This window comes from Guyanagaster necrorhizus (assembly GCF_019112545.1).
Source record: "Guyanagaster necrorhizus MCA 3950 unplaced genomic scaffold BT62scaffold_17, whole genome shotgun sequence".
Classification (NCBI taxonomy): Eukaryota; Fungi; Basidiomycota; class Agaricomycetes; order Agaricales; family Physalacriaceae; genus Guyanagaster; species Guyanagaster necrorhizus.
In genome coordinates, this window is record NW_025064896.1 from 921,530 (window position 1) to 937,179 (window position 15,650).

The 15,650-nt window shown below is 48.8% G+C and overlaps 6 protein-coding genes and 1 non-coding gene across 7 annotated transcripts; 5 read left to right on the plus strand and 2 right to left on the minus strand.

Annotated features, from left to right (window-relative positions):
* Positions 1-16: 16 nt before the first annotated feature.
* BT62DRAFT_995268 (uncharacterized protein) lies at positions 17-2,156 on the plus strand. Its single transcript, XM_043190514.1, has 3 exons — positions 17-277; positions 331-383; positions 430-2,156. Exons 1-3 carry the CDS (start codon positions 149-151, stop codon positions 2,039-2,041), a joined length of 1,794 nt encoding a protein of 597 aa, XP_043038304.1. The 5' UTR covers positions 17-148; the 3' UTR covers positions 2,042-2,156.
* A 49-nt stretch (positions 2,157-2,205) lies between these two features.
* BT62DRAFT_t122 lies at positions 2,206-2,289 on the plus strand. The gene has a single exon. It is a non-coding gene; the product is annotated as a tRNA-Arg (tRNA).
* A 58-nt stretch (positions 2,290-2,347) lies between these two features.
* BT62DRAFT_995269 (uncharacterized protein) lies at positions 2,348-4,083 on the minus strand. Its single transcript, XM_043190515.1, has 2 exons — positions 3,953-4,083; positions 2,348-3,905 (listed from the first exon to the last, which is right to left on the minus strand). The coding sequence occupies exon 2, from the start codon at positions 3,887-3,889 to the stop codon at positions 2,411-2,413; it is 1,479 nt and encodes a 492-aa protein (XP_043038305.1). The 5' UTR covers positions 3,890-3,905; positions 3,953-4,083; the 3' UTR covers positions 2,348-2,410.
* A 296-nt stretch (positions 4,084-4,379) lies between these two features.
* Positions 4,380-5,820, plus strand: BT62DRAFT_1077559 (uncharacterized protein; the record flags this gene model as incomplete). The annotated part of the gene is made up of 1 exon (XM_043179311.1): positions 4,380-5,820. Exon 1 carries the CDS (start codon positions 4,414-4,416, stop codon positions 5,818-5,820), a length of 1,407 nt encoding a protein of 468 aa, XP_043038306.1. The 5' UTR covers positions 4,380-4,413.
* A 263-nt stretch (positions 5,821-6,083) lies between these two features.
* Positions 6,084-7,917, minus strand: BT62DRAFT_995271 (uncharacterized protein). The gene is made up of 2 exons (XM_043190516.1): positions 7,849-7,917; positions 6,084-7,791 (listed from the first exon to the last, which is right to left on the minus strand). Exon 2 carries the CDS (start codon positions 7,788-7,790, stop codon positions 6,198-6,200), a length of 1,593 nt encoding a protein of 530 aa, XP_043038307.1. The 5' UTR covers position 7,791; positions 7,849-7,917; the 3' UTR covers positions 6,084-6,197.
* Positions 7,918-10,318: 2,401 nt separating this feature from the next.
* Positions 10,319-10,869, plus strand: BT62DRAFT_1007833 (uncharacterized protein; the record flags this gene model as incomplete). The annotated part of the gene is made up of 3 exons (XM_043177389.1): positions 10,319-10,424; positions 10,480-10,652; positions 10,675-10,869. The coding sequence occupies 3 exons, from the start codon at positions 10,319-10,321 to the stop codon at positions 10,867-10,869; spliced, it is 474 nt and encodes a 157-aa protein (XP_043038308.1).
* A 3,408-nt stretch (positions 10,870-14,277) lies between these two features.
* BT62DRAFT_228520 (uncharacterized protein) lies at positions 14,278-15,591 on the plus strand. The gene has a single exon (XM_043180139.1). It carries the CDS (start codon positions 14,413-14,415, stop codon positions 15,217-15,219), a length of 807 nt encoding a protein of 268 aa, XP_043038309.1. The 5' UTR covers positions 14,278-14,412; the 3' UTR covers positions 15,220-15,591.
* Positions 15,592-15,650: the final 59 nt, after the last annotated feature.

The window sequence follows — 15,650 nt, forward strand, 5'->3', positions numbered from 1 at the left end:
GAATTGCCTTTTTGATGTACTCCAACCTTTCGCAGCGACGGTCAAAGCGACACATAGCTAACCTGACATTCTCATTCGTGGAAACGATTCATGCCTTGACGGTTATACTTCTTCTTTTTCATCCATCTGATTTGCGATATTCACGTGGATGATGGACCCGACATCTGACTTGCAACGAGCAGAAAAGCCTCCGAAACGACGGTGTCTACAGGAAAAAATGACTCCATTGACGATAAATGTATCTCAGGCGAAATGGGGAGGATCTCAGGTGCTAGAGGTGAGTATGGTATCCAATCCAAGGTAATAGAAAGCCTGACTTCACCAATGAAGGAGAGCACGAATTCGAGCAGCTGGACCTCTGCTTCAAGTTCGTCTTTCATCTAGTGAGTCGCCCATATTCTTCTACTAAACTTGCTAACTGTCGTTCAGCACTCCCGACCCAGACACCAGCTACACATTTGGCGTACCGAACCCGACGACTGTTAAAGTAGCCCCCCCTACTCCACCATTGACGACCCCTCTGCGCCGAACGCGAGCCGAGATAGCCCGTCAACGCCGGTATTCTCAGGCAGAAGAGGCTCTCGCCCTCACTGCCCAGCTGACGCTTCAGGAAACTTCCCAAACGGAGTTGCAGATCCGTACTCTCGAACAAGCTGCTTCTCTGCTCAATTCCCGCTTGGAGGACGCACAGGAGCGCTCAGCCAAACTTCGTTCGCTGCTGAATGACCGGGAGACAGATCCTGCAACATTCGAATCACTCAAGCGGGAACGGTGGATGGAAGAACACCGGAAGGCTTTGGCGGAGGAGGAATCTCGGGCTATACACGTGCAACTCGCCTCTTTGACCAAAGGCAATAACGCTGTCTACGAGAGCCATGTCGGTTCATCGAGACACCAAGCAAACCTTCTCCGTTACCTCCAATCTTCGAATACCAGACGACCCATCCATCCAATACATACCGAGGCCACCACTGTTGGGGAACGTGCTGCCCGACGGATCACGCTTGGCGAAGCTTCGCCGGCGCGCCTCCGTATGTCCATCGGGTCGAGGCACGCTCGATCCCTGTCCATGGATCAGAAGCCCCGCGACCGCTCAACTTCGCCGTTGAATTTCAATCCGAAAGTGTTGAAGAACCTCGTCTCAACAGCAGATTCTCCGTCGTTAGACATGCTGACTGAAGACGAAGACTGCGATATGTCGAACGAAATTCATTCCTTTTCGACAGCTGCCCCAGTGACACCTCGCCACTCCTCATCGGTTTCACCGCTATCACGCAAACTCAAATCCACTGTCAGGGAGGCATGTGGCACAGCGACTATCCACACGCCAGTTGCTGTTAAAACACGCACTACCGCCGACATATTGGCCGACCTTCCTCCGGTGGCACTCCCTGTGTATGCTGTTGACCTCCTTGGAGATTTTGAGGAGCAAAGAACGCCCACTTTGAAGCTATCGAGAGATCAAGCAATGCGAATGTCCAGAGATAGCCGACGGTCAAGGGACACTGCGCCACGGCCGTCACTGGCATTTTCAGAATGGGAAGTTCTTTCGACGACTTCCTCCACTATTGTGGATCCCTTTTCAGCAACATCCTCATCCTCGTACATCGCACCATCTACCCCTCGTCCACTATCAAAGCCGCTTCCTCCCATGATTGAATCATCCATCGGCTCTGAACCTTCCCCATGCACAACTCATCAGCCAATCAAAACCCGCCATTCCTCCACAGAACCAATACTCGAGCCTCCTCCTTCACCTACTCCTGCTCCTCGTCATTCCGTAAAGTCTCTCTCAGACTCAGACAACATCCCCTTACCCGTTCCTCGGCGGTTAGCAAGATCTCGTCTGTCAATAGGCGAGCCTGTCGTCTCGCCAGACGTTTTTAATAAGCACATTCGCCGACCCTTTTCGTTCGGTTTTTTCAAGCAAGGGGGAACGACATCTCCCTCACGGCTGTTGTCCGTGATACCTGAATCCGCACCTTCAACAACCAAACGCGAATCTTCCCCGTTGAAGAGGAGGCTGAAAATGTTTTTCTGATGCTTTGGACAAAAACACTTTTTTATATACTGGTCCTATTGTACGCGCATACTTAGATCTTGGTTGTATATATGCTAGAATGCTTTCTAATTCTCTGTGTGTGTGCTCTCTCTCTCTCTCTCTCTTTGACACTATCATTATAATCCCATCAAATTTTATGACATGGCTTCCTGGCGCAATGGTAGCGCGTTTGGCTTCGATTGCTAAATGGTACCAAAAGGTTGCAGGTTCGAGTCCTGCGGTGGTCATTTCATGAGGTTGTCCTTGTAATGCAATTTCATTGAACATTCATGTGAAATCCTTAGTCCTGTCATACTTTTGTAAAGAAGTTGTAAAATTATATTCAAAACTCTTGAAGGGATCTATTGTTTATGGAGGATAGAGCTGGTCTAAACCACGTCCTATAAATTCCACCTCAATACCATCCTCTGCAATTTCCCTTATATGTTCCAGCAGCTCTGGAGTCATCCTCTCTACCTCGAGCGAAGTAAGTGTCAGCCCTCTTAATTGGTTCCTCCGCGCCTCAATTATCGCATGGAACGGTTCCGCGCATACACCGAAGAATGACGTCTCATTCTCATTCTCAAATCCGTCGCAGATTGACAAATGGCGTAGCTGCGGCATCAATCTAATGTCCCCTAGGAGGGCGTAGACTTCTACAGATTCCACATATATGTCCAGTCGCGTAAGCGTTATGAACGAAGGCGAACCGAGGATCAATGGTAGAATCTTCGCCACACGACCATAGTGCATCAGACGCAGACGACGGAGGTGGCACTTAGATCGCTGCAAGAAGTCTGGAAGCACCTGCATCTTCTCCTCCGTCTCGTGCTGCATATCGTCTTCATCCAACGTCAGATGATCCAGTGCAGGAAGTGAGAGGTGTTCTAGCGCCGAGTAGCCTGTATCAAGGCAGCGCAAATTGCTGTGGGTGATCTTCTCAGCCGCGGACCCAACAAGAGAGGAGGCATAGGCTCCCGAAGGCCAAGCATCCAACGAAACTAAACCCTTCGCCTCCTTCAGTATGACCGCGAGCTGATCATAAGAGTCTACAAACACCTGGGACAGGACATGCAGTTCCGTAAGCGGGAGCTGGATCTGTTCTGGTACGCGTACTTCCATGAAGCGCACGCTATGTAATTGCACCGATTTCATGAACACATCGACACTCGTAGTAAGATCAGCGGGGTGAATATCGACATGCAATTCCAGATGCTGAAGGCGCGGGAATGAGCATGAAAGTGAAAGTGCCATCAACGTTGGAGCGGGAATGTCGAGCCTCAGCGATACGCAGCGCGGCGCTGCGAGTGTAAGGGATTTTATGACAATCTCTTCACACTCTGGATCCTCCAAATCCATGCAAATGCAAAGATCTAGCGGACAATCCTGGGAGCGTGCAAGGGTGGTTTGTATGAGAAACTGCTCCATTTTCGCATACTTTGACGCGATGTAGATATGCGTCCATAATGGGGGAGAAGCAAGAGACGTGGCATGCCAGAAAGCCGATACGTGACTCAGTACCCATGGCATGTCTCGGGTGTTGGATGGACGTGAGGGTAGAGCATAAAATTGATGGCGATTGCTTGGAGGACGCTCCGGAGGAAGAAGAGAGAATATTTCGAGCAAAATTTCGACAGGGAGTCGACGGATGGGTGCAAGGATTGATCGTCTAATGTTTAGGGCTTTCTGCTTCTTCACTCGCTCATTGCAGTTGGTGCTTTCCAGCTCCTTTGTTAAGAAAGACACGTCGGAAAGGATCTGGGCCATTTCGCCATCTGTGGGTATGAAATCGGATCGTAGATAGGCGTAGATTTGGGATTCGTGTCTGTCGGTATACGGTTGGTCCATGGCACGGTAGTAGAATCTGCGGTAGAGTTGGAGTTGGACCACAAACAAACCACGTTAACGCACCTTCAAGCTGCCTGTAATATATCACCAGATACAGTGAACAGGTTAGGAGCGGTGGAAATGTCTTCGAGACACCACGAGTTGCTGAGAGATGGCTGTCGATTACAATCAGTCAATCGCAAGTCGGACGACAGTACGATCATTGCTTACATCAGTCGAGCTGGGCAGATTGTCTTTGCTATTTATTGCTGTTCGGAAAGGTTCAATGAAGGGCACGGATTGAATTGCTCGTCGGCTTCCTATTACTGACAGATATATATACTTAGTGAAAATAAATTTTCAATTATTTAAAGTCGACGCTCCAAGCAAACCCAACTCTTCGGGCTTCGAGCTATGAAGGCATTGAATTCTAGTCAAAGTGCAAAAAAGGCGGCATCCAAGTTTCAAGTTTCAAGTGCAGTGCGTCGGCCGACTATGCCGACGAGATACGACAAGACGCACAGCCACCACTGCAGCCACTTGTCATGACAGCCGTACAGATGGAAACCAACGTTCAAAGCTATCATTGCAGCACAAACATCCCAGTTATTGATGGTGCCGTACCAGAAGCCATACCGTCTGACCTATCCCTATTTCCTCGCGATATCCTCCTCGAGATTTTTATCTGGCTGTCATGGAGTGCAGACAACCACGCCGATATCAACCAAGCACCTTGGGTTCTCGGTCATGTCTGCAGGTCGTGGAGAGACATAATAAAATCTGTCAAATGGCTGTGGTCCATGGTTATTCTGTCTGTGCACAGCTACGATCGGAGAGTCCTTTGTGTTCTCAAACATTTCCTCCGTCGATCAGATCAGTCTCTCTTCAAAATTGACCTTACGTTCGACGAAAAGGCCTCCGGAAAAGCCATCCGGAGCGTTTTTCGTGTACTCTTTCCCCACTTTCCCCGCTGTGCAGGCCTTAGCATCCTTATTCCGCAAAAAGGAATCTGGGAGCTGCTAGATCTCGCGCAGAACCTTCCCGAACTACGGTTTTTAGATATTTTCGTTCCCTCATCGGATGATGAAGACGATTTTGAAGAGGAAGACACGTTCAGCATTTTTCACAGTGCACCAAAACTTACAGGTGTTAGTCTGTTCGGCCTGTACACGGTGGCAAACATCTCCCTCCCTGCTTCACAGCTACGTGAATTTCATGGCGACTTTTACACCGCTGAGGAACTGCACCAGTTCTTATCTAAAGCGCGCCACCTCGATACACTAGAAGTATCCTTTCACGATCCGGCTTCAGATCCACTCGCGCAACCCCTCATTCACAACAATCTCCGCCAGCTCGTAGTTCTACAGGCAGAGTTCGCATGGATGGAGACATTCAGTTTCCCATCCCTGGAAGAATTGGAGATTTTCCAGCCTTGCACAGATTTCCAGTTTGCCGGCGCTAGTGTCCACGAATTATCCGCTTTGGTCGAGCGTTCGATGTGCAAACTTCACAAGTTCGCTCTGAGAGCTGTTTTTCCTGCTTCGACGCTCATTCATATCCTCTGGCCCCAATCATCGCTGACCGAGCTTCAGATTACTGTTAACCTGGCAAATGCCAGGGTAATGTTCATTGCCCTCACAGCCTCCGATTTTCTGCCCATGTTGATGCGACTGGAAATGACTGAACAGTACCAGTCCTCCCAAACATTCTCTGTCTTCATGGAGATCCACAACGAAATATTCGCGATGATTCGATCGAGATGGGTGAAGGAGCCTGACTCCCGCCTCCGTTATCTCTGTCTGGAAATTAGTAATGCGGGGGTGAAAGCCGTTCGAAAGATGGTGGATTTTTATTCTTTTGGTGCCATCATTTCTGAGGCGAGGGTTCGAGGGTTGGACATCCATTTGAATTATTTAGGCGTTTGTATTCTCGACGGTCAATCGCAACAGTAAAATTATTCCAAGTGTCTGAATGACCGGCTAATATGTCGTCGTACCTCCTCTAGCCTGGCTCTCTCATCTCTGCATCATCAACTCTTAAACACGTTTTCTCTCGTACTTTAAGACTGTAACAAGAAAAATTTTGCCGGTCGTGGAACAGACAAGAAATGTGAGACAACAACGACGATACGACGACGGACAAGTCCTCTGATCTTAGTCAGTACCTTATGAGGCATTCGCAAGCTTATACCTCAACGTTCACGTTCAATTGACTGGACAGATGACACAGGCCCGGGAATTATGAAATTAATATACAACCATATTGGACATGAGATACATAAAGGAGGACTTATGGCGGAAAGAAATAACAAGGGACCCGCATCGATTCATTATGGAAAGATACGACGACGTGTGAAGAAACTAAAACCAAAAAGCTCGACGGTGATGCCACTGTCCTGAAGACGAGATACGTGTGCCTCCAGATCAGGAGTCAGAACGTGTATTTCCCGTGAAAACAGGGAAACGAAATTTAGCCTTGACCTCCGTGACCAGACCATCTCGTAAAACGAAAGAGAGTTCGGTCCCGGTCCAAAAAAAGTCGTCATGCCGGTGGGGACATGGTCAGGCCAGTCTTGTATGGACAGTTTCTGTAGATTAGGCACGAGTTCCGATTCAGGGGTCATTGTGAGGAGACGATATATATCCTGAGCCGTGACCCACGGCACAATGATTGCCAACCGTGTCAATGAGTGCGACGAATATTCGAGTACGGCGCGCAGAAGAGGAAATATATCCTGCGTATGCATGATGGTGAGATCGTCCAGCACACACCCCGACCTTCGGAGAAAGTCAAATAACGTCTCCATCCGACCGTTCATGAATCCGCCCTCCTCAAGCGCCAGATGCCGAAGGGCGGGAAGCTTTAGGCACGATAGAATTTCGGATGGCGTTGTTGACAAACGCAGCCGGCGCAACTTGTTGTGCGTAATCATCGGCAAACCTTCACACCGTGGTATGCTGAGGCCCGAGCCCATCTCGACGAACGAAAAATCGAGATGTTCCAACTCCGGTGCTGCGTTTACGATACCCTGTATTTGTTCGAACGTCGCCAGTGGGACTCGGACGAGCGACCTGAGTGTCGTTAGAGGAAGGGAGAGTTCGACGAGGGAGAAGTCTGCATTCACAGCGCGAAGGTGGAGGGATTTCATGAACACGCTGACATTTTCATCATGCGTCTTTGAGTTGTCAGGCTGAACCCCAGATACACGGCGAATCGTTAACGTACGTAACGATGGTAAACCTGCAGGGTGGCAGCATAAGTTCTCAATGATCGCCGCACTGGGTGTGGCTAATTCGAGTGTAGAACAGCGGTGGAAAAGTGGAAAGAGGAGTGTCCGAAGCCGTGAAATGTCCTCGGAATCGTACTCTTCAATTCGGAGTTGAAGGTGTAAGGGGAAGTCCTGCGAACGATCAAGCTGAAGTCGCATAAGCGACTCCTGCGGAGGAATTAGGTCTGGTGTAAGCGATACAGTTGCCCATAAAGCTGGGATAGAAATTGCAAGTTTCCGCCAGTAGCTGGACACGTGTGTGAGGAGCCACGGCGAATCCATCGTCGTGATGTCTGAGTCTACCTCAGAAATCAGGTTTCCTTTAAAATCAAGAAAAGGAAGCGGTTCTGGGATGGCATAGAGGAAGATCTCAGCCCATATTTCGAGAGGAATGCGACGTATCGGTGAGAGCAGGGATTGTCGAATCTCTTTCGCTCTCTCCCGCTGCTGCTTTTCGTGCTCAAGTGTATCGAGAAGTGAGCTCAAATCTTTTATTTCTCCTTCCAGGAAAGTGATCTCGGATTTCAGACGAGCAGCATCGGTTGGCGAGGGAAATGTATTGCGTCTTAAACGATTGAAGATTTCTGCGTCTTGGGCGTCGGTATAGGGGTAAATGGATGGACAAATATTTCCACAGTGCGTGCACGAATGCATTCTATAAATCGTACCTCAGTATGTTGCGACATAAATACTCAAACTGAGAGTTCTATACCTAGGAGAATGCAGCAATTTAGCAATAAAAATTGGGCAGGTTGCAGAGCCAAGAGGTGTATAGTAGAGAGGTCTCGGCAATTGCCGTCCTCGGTCGCACGCGGTTAGATCGACAGTATTGATGTCAGCCTCTTTACGTCTGCCAGCAGAGAAAGTATTGCTAAATTCTAGGACGCGGTCAACTCAACTTCTCTATAAATGATAGCGAGCTGGTGCTTCTTGTTGGCTTTTATTGCAGCACCGTCGTGCAAAGCCTCTTCAAATACCCTAACTCAATCCCGGGATCCTTTTCTGTCGTGGACAGTATTGGATATGAACCACCTCTTTAGAAAGGGAACTAATATCTAGTTTTCAGACTTTTCGCCGTCATTTGTCTATCTTTCCGAGCTTGGAGAGTAAACGACGCTAACTCGCATATAGAAAACGAACTGCTTAGGGTTACAGTTGTCGGATCTGGGAGATGGTGCTTTTTGGGTGCTTTCTTCTTCTCCGGGCCTCTGGCAGAAGCTTTACTTTATATTGACGGAACATTGAAGAGACTTTGCCTTTGTTCCTCGGAATTTCCTTGAAGGAGGCTCTATCTTGGCTCGGCTCGGGCAGCTTCGGTTTATATAATGCTGAAAAATATCAGTCGCTCTACGTTTTCTGATGGCGTTGTTCCCCATTGAGATTATAAAACAGCAACTCTTGTGTTGTATTCACTCTGTGAGAGATCATTGAATCGGCATAACCGAGCTAACGTTTCCATGGACGCAATGTGCCTATCTTCCTAAAACCTGATCTTTTCAATCACCCGCTCTTACACTTTTGTTGCACTGCTCGCAGAATTCCCCAGGTAAATGCCCTGACGAGCTTCGCATCACGACCAACGACATACTTACGAGATCCTTTTTTGCTACCTCCTGAATGATTAGGGTACGCTCAGCTCAACGAGTCGAAAAGACCCGTTCCGTTCATCGTCAGAATAGATAGCTGACTATTGATGTGAGCACATATCAACGTTCGATACCGCTTTCAAGTCATGCGTGAGTAATCCTTGCCGATATCATCTATCAAAGATGTATCATGATCACTCAAGTTTGCTGTACCTAGGTTGGCTGATGATGGTCCTGGAATACAACGAGAGATAGACCCATTCCCATCGTATGTAACATCGATATTACCTTGGGATTAAATCCATGAGGATACATGAAGTTGGTAAGTGATGCTATGCTGATCCTCATGAAAGATTAACGGCACGATTAGTCCCCTCTCCCCCGTCCCCCGGACGACGATGCAGAGGGGTGATGAGCTCCTCCGAGATTCAGAAGTTGACCCAGCTCACCGGATTACGGACCATGGAAGGCGCAAAATGTACATGTGTATACGACCAGGACTTTCGAAAACACCAGAACGAGCGATGATCACCAGAGACAAGATGATGAAGGGTTGTAAAGGATCAACACCATACGGTCTTGCATGCAGGTCCTTCAAGGCTGGCATGTGCCAAGGGTTATTTAGTTACGAGAATAAAGCTAGCCAATCACACAGGACACATAGCAGGGCCAGACTTCTCTAGCGGCGTAAGACTTCTATTCGCCAAATCAGTGTTTGATATCTCCAGTACAGGCCGGAGATATCACCGCACCCTATAACCACATTGGCAGATTCGCAGTTCCATGCGAAAAGGCACCACGAACGAGCGTAGTGTAATACAGTCAGAAGGAAATGACATGGACGTCCCATCGGAAGCGGCGCACATTCTAGAAAATGTGAGGAGGAAAGCATTAGGGCTAACTTGAAGTTGGCGATTGTTAGTCGTAAGACCATCAGCCTGTAAGCGAAGTTCCAGCTAGTGCTAGAACTGATTGCTCGGAACCATAGATAAGCCTGTGCTGACTGGAATGGGTGCTCTGAGTACCATCAACTTCAAGCAGTTCCGAGTCGTCGGGTCAACAAGTGACCATGATGAGACGACAATTGAGTACCAGTATTGGTAATACGCGCGCGATTATTCCACAGAAGATAGAAGCGGTAGTCCTTCAGGACTTCGCTGATGCCAGCCACATAGTATTGTATTATTTTGTGATTGACATCTGGAGGACAGGTGACTCTGGCCTAGTCTCGATATCTCCTTATCAGCGGATTTCGTTGGCAAGTCCAAGGCCACGTAGGTAGGTAGCGGCGAACGTTTTTCGTTCCAGGATAGACGTAAAAGCTATCGTTACATTTATCTTGTGGTGTTCTTGGGAAGTATGGCACCGACATCTCAAGGAAGTACAAGAAGGCCTTTATTGGGGCTCGGAGTGATCGATAAGGAGATTTCTCTCCTGTGGCGCCTTGTTCTGCATACGCGAGAGCATAGTATATAACCGAGTCGCATACGGAACAGATACTAGCTTCAGATGGCTCTCACAAAAAGGATAACAGATGAGAAGCAGCAAAAAAGGAAGGACAAGAGAGCGACAGACAAAAGCAAGCAGCAGTGGCGTATGCCCATTACGAGTCTGGTCCGACTTTTCAGGCTTCTCAATGTTGAGATCATTAATGTCGAAGACTTCAATGTTCGCATGAGGAAATTTGAGAAGAAACAAAGAAGTGAGACACAGCCACTGATGTCTTTTTCGAAGTTTACTATGCGTCATAATTTCAGATGCGGTGTTTGAAATCAGTGTTCAGAACTTCGTGCGCTCATGCGCTCATGCATCATACATCATGGGCTACGCATGTGTTGAACTGCCACGAGGTGCTCAGAGAATCCGGAGGTTCGTCGTTGCGTTACCCGACTTATTAATTCAAGGCGCAGCGACAGATGGATATCAAAAGGTTGAGATTCACTGTACGGCAGATTAATATCAGCAACCGAGTGACAGCGCTGATTATGAGAGTCGCAAAGATAAGTGGAGACGCGATAAGCGCGCAAGTAAATCATGTCGTTATTGAGATGTATGTCAAAGGGGGATGGGAATTGCCGAGTAGGCTTCGTAGTAATTTATATAAGGATAAGACAGGTGGAGGTGAACACAAGACGCAGGGATATTAACGACGGCGTCGCGATCAATGCTAATTTAGGAGCTTTAAAGAGGAATAAAAAAGAAAGATGGCATTTCTGACCTACAATTAATAGAAGTTCAGAATCGGATGAAGCATCATGAAAAAGTGGCTGCGGAGACGTCGAACGGCAGACTAGTCCGTAATTTCGGGTGTCATCTGATAGACTCAAAGGGTGAAGCATCCAACAACGACCCTTTAGCTGACCCCTCCCTGACCCCTTCGTCACCATGACATCGAGAGGATCGTGATCTGATAAATGTAGTAACGACTGGAAAATTGTTCGTTAACGATGCTGTTCGTCGCAGGGAATAAGCCTGATAGTCGACCGTATCGGACGTCAAGCCAAGGCTTGTTGCCAGGGTTGCATCACGCAATCCAGGAAACACCAAGCAGGTGGACGTCCAAGCATCTTCGAACCACGCTGAAGGAAAATTAAGAAGGTGAAGTTTTTCTTCCTCAGCGTCCATGCGACTTATTGTCTTTCCGGATCAAGAAAAGAAGTAGGAGTCGGCGTGAATCGAAGATCAGGGATGGGGATGAGTGGGGTAAGAGAAACGGTGGCGCATCAATACGCACGGAGCGTCATGAAGGGTTCGTGTTGTTTCTGCAGCTCGGTGAATTCCGTTGAACGCCTCCTAGGTTTTATTTCGTCCAGGGGTGAAAGGAACAAAATGAAGGTCGGATATTCTCGGAGGACCGAGGAAATTCGGGAAAGTGCGACGCTAGTGTCGAGCCCTTGGAGCGAACTGTCGAACGTTGGGGCCACCCTGGCCTAAACGTTCCGATTAACCAAGGTTTTTCTCGGGAAATGGTCATGTGTATGGAGAGAAGGCTCGCGATCGTGTTTTTTTTTAAGAGGATAAATTAGACGCGGAACCGTCCGAAGGACTGGACATACGGGCAGATGCGCTATGATTTAATTGCAATCCGGACCCTAAAGTCAGGTACGATGATGATTCTTCAACAAAAGAGGACAAGTATTCGTGGCGCGATATGGAATCCAGCCACGGAATGAATTTACTGAAACCAGAAAAGCGAAGTTTGAGTTGTCTTCGAGTTCCGAATCCAAATTTGACACGGTATTCTAGAACGAAGTCAAATAATATCCGGAGTGATATGCGAACAAGACTCAACTGGTGTCGTAACAATGCAGAGGAAAGGGAAAGCACTAACAGGGCCAGATGAGGAAATCGACGTCGTGGCTTGAAGGTGGGGAATGCAGACTCGGCAACAAGGTACAGTACGCCCACAAGAATAATCAAGACACCGCCGAATGAGGTAGACTCGGATCAGGTAGCACGAGAGAAAGGCTAACGGATATGAACTGTCCAATTGTTCCTCGATTGTTCCAGGACCTTCGTTCCTCGATGAAACGCGTCTACCATGAAATGGACGTACGTCCGAGAGCAAAATGCTAATGTGGTCTGACAACGACATGTTCCAGCACAGTAACAGAGGAAGAAAGTCGGGCCGTCTCGAGGACTAGAGGGTAATTTGCCTGCGTCCTGACATGTTCCAGCCAGGAAGATTTGAAAAGAGGTAATTTATTGTCACCGTCTCGAGGACTTGGGAGTGATTCCCGGGGCGGTGTTCTAGAACCATGACATTGACAGGAAAACACGCGGACCCGCAAGACCAAACTCGTGCAATGAGGTACGGTGTGGGGAAACACCCGAACCAACACAGCCGGATCAGGAAAATATACGGGACCGCGGGTGTCTTTCCTTGTCTTCCCGAATCCCAACGAGCCGGCCCCGTCGTAGGAAGGCAGGCAGGCCACTAATCAGGGACAGCAAAAGTCTGGGAAACTACTCGAAAGAATCGATCGTATCAGGAAGGTGCTTAGCCCGGGGGAAGTACATGAGAAAGGGAAACAATTACTAACCTGAATTAGGAAAATGTAGAGGAGGCTGCTGAGCATGAGAACAGTAGCATCGTTCCCGGCCCCGGTCACTGAAGGAAATGAAGGGGGGCTATTAGGTACCAGACGTCAATAAGAGAAAGCTGCTCATGATTATTGAGACAACAGATGAAGGTCGAGGTTGTAGGAACGAACAAAGCCGCATATGGCGAACACAGCGCCTGGTTCTGGAGTCAAGCCGTCAGGGACCTAAAATCTGTTGTTCAGCTAAAGTGTAATGGTCTTCCGCGTGTCCTAAATGGCTCGGTGGGGCGTCTCTAGCAAGACCACGAAGTAAACACGTTTCCATGGTTGCCGGGCAAAATTTTCCAACCAAGCCTAACGGGGCGAGTGTGCATTGATTATCGGGCGAAAACAAGTAGAAATGATCGACACCAGAGTTTTCCATGGTTCGCGCAGATCATTCCGATAATCGCGTCGAGGATTGGCGTACTCTGGATAACACTTCCTATTCTACGTTCCTGAGTTGGTGTGCTTGGCTGGTAGCCTGAAGAGATTGCAAGCAAGTGTCTCATAGCCATTATCGAAGGCAGTCGATACATTTCTAGGATGTTCTAGTAGTTTCCATGGCAGCAAGTGCGTGCAGCTAACGAAACATAGCTAAGCGAGATGCGCGTGATTATCAGCACTGAAAGGAAAACATGTCCATACTGATGATGAAGCGTTTCCATTGTGTGCTTGATCATTACGATAATCAAGGAGTCATATCTTGCAACTTGCAATGAACACGTTTCGTCGATAACAGTTGATTGATATCCTATTCTATTTCCTTGGGGTGAAGTGCCGGAGGTCAAAGTAGATACCGCGGCGAGAAGTCAAATACAGGAACGGGTGGAACTTGGGGGAGGGTCATTATTAGCGTGTTTCAACGAGACCAGTTTGTTGATGCCAGTTCCTGTTGATGCCAGTTCCTGTTGAACGTACCTGGGACAGAACAGGCGGAAAGAGGCCAGAGTAGATAGAACGGCGAGAGCCAAGGTCCTGATCAAGAGGATAGAGGGTGATTGTTGGGACTTGAGCTCGGACTAATCCAAGTAGCGTCTAGATGGTGGCGGTGCTTGCTGTGTATAAGTTCCGTTTCGTCGACAACAGCATCGCAGCGATGATCATGCAGTAGAGCCAGGAATCATTTTCCGATATCATGGAGACGGAGCATATGGTCCCGGGTTGGAGTAGCCGGAGCACCGTATAATGCAGAGCGGGAGGGCCTGTTGGTCCGGACTGTGCATGAGGCGTTGAAGAGACGAGCGCTCCCACAGAGTCCGTCCGTATTACTTCACCGAGTCCATGGGTACCGGAATTCTATAGTTCTATAGATATCCCCCCCCCCCATCGTGGCGATATCGTCAAGTGCCACGCAGTACCTAGAAATGAGGACCAGCGGATGTCTTGAATCATTCATTTCACAAAGATGTATCCATATGGTGAACAAGCGCTGACGTTAAGCGAATAGAGAACCGGAACAAAAAGAACGGAGGAGAACAAAGGAGATGCATCTTAGATCGATCTGGATACAAGGAAGTTCCCGGATTATGTCATCCGGGATAACAGCAAGCGTGGAAAATTAGAAACGGCTATAAATGTCATGGACGGGACGGCCTTTTCACTTTGATGTCCACGCCCTTGTACTCTTTCACTTCCACCGCCACCACCACCACCACTGCCGAGCTTCCCACCTCTACCAAGCGCCTTTATCCTTCGTCTTCCACTACCACCACCACCATCTTTGAAGGCGAGCCACCTCACAAGAAGCAGCGAAACATGTCCGGCCTAAGGAGAACCCATTCTTACCTTTCTCTCACGGACCTGCCCAACCAGCCGCAGCAGTCGATTTACATGACGCCACCTACACGGGGCAGATGTCGAGGACGGAAACTCAGCATGGCCCCACCACCAGCAGGCGGCGACTTTCGGGCCTGTCTCGAGGCGTCGATGGCCCTGAGCCTCGCTCCTATTACCGACCCCTACAACACTCGCCAGAGGCAAGCGCGCCCAGCGCCGCCTGCTCCAGTCGCGTCGACGTCGTCAGGCTCTAGCGCCACCATTTCCCATGCCACGTATTCCTCAGCGCCACGCGTCTCCTCTCCTCTCTCCCCCTCTTCGCGCACCTCTTCGTGCTCCTCACCCTTTTCTCGTCCGCGAAAAGGAAAAGCGGAGCCGGACCTGCACCGAATAGCCATACAGACATGTATGCGGTCAACGTCCGAGGGCCAGAAGGTGCTGAACATGGGGCCGCGGATCGCGATGAGCATTGCCAATGCCACGCGCGAGCTTGAGCGAATTGTGACCGAGGGGGGGATGGACTCGTTTGAGAAACGGGCTGCAGACGATGATGTTATCATGGGTGACTCGATGGCCGAACCGTGGGTCAATGTGTCGAGAGGCGACGACTGGGAGATGATTCACTGCGGCGCGTAGCCTAGCCTTCATCCTCCACGCTACATCCGCTGCCAAGCATTCGATTTTCCTTTCTCTCTCTTCGTCGCGCATTATCTGGGTTATGGGGCTTCTTGGAATATTCATCTGTATTTCTACATGCATCACATTTTCGGGTATCTATCTATCTATCTATGTTGCCATTGTTTTCTCACTTCTGTAATGTTACCTGCACATATATCCTTCTAACTACCAAACTATTGTAATACATATCCGTTTGGGTATTAAGCGGTATTTCCTTCATTCAGTTGAACGAAATCAGTATCAAGATGCTGATGACTCGTATTGAAACGAACCGGGCGCTCTTGGCTATCTATAGAATCATAATATGAATATCTCGTAACTATCAAATCCGTTGTCGCTCCCATCGACCCCGTGTCGCCGTAAAGACCATGCGCCTTTTCATGTGCAGG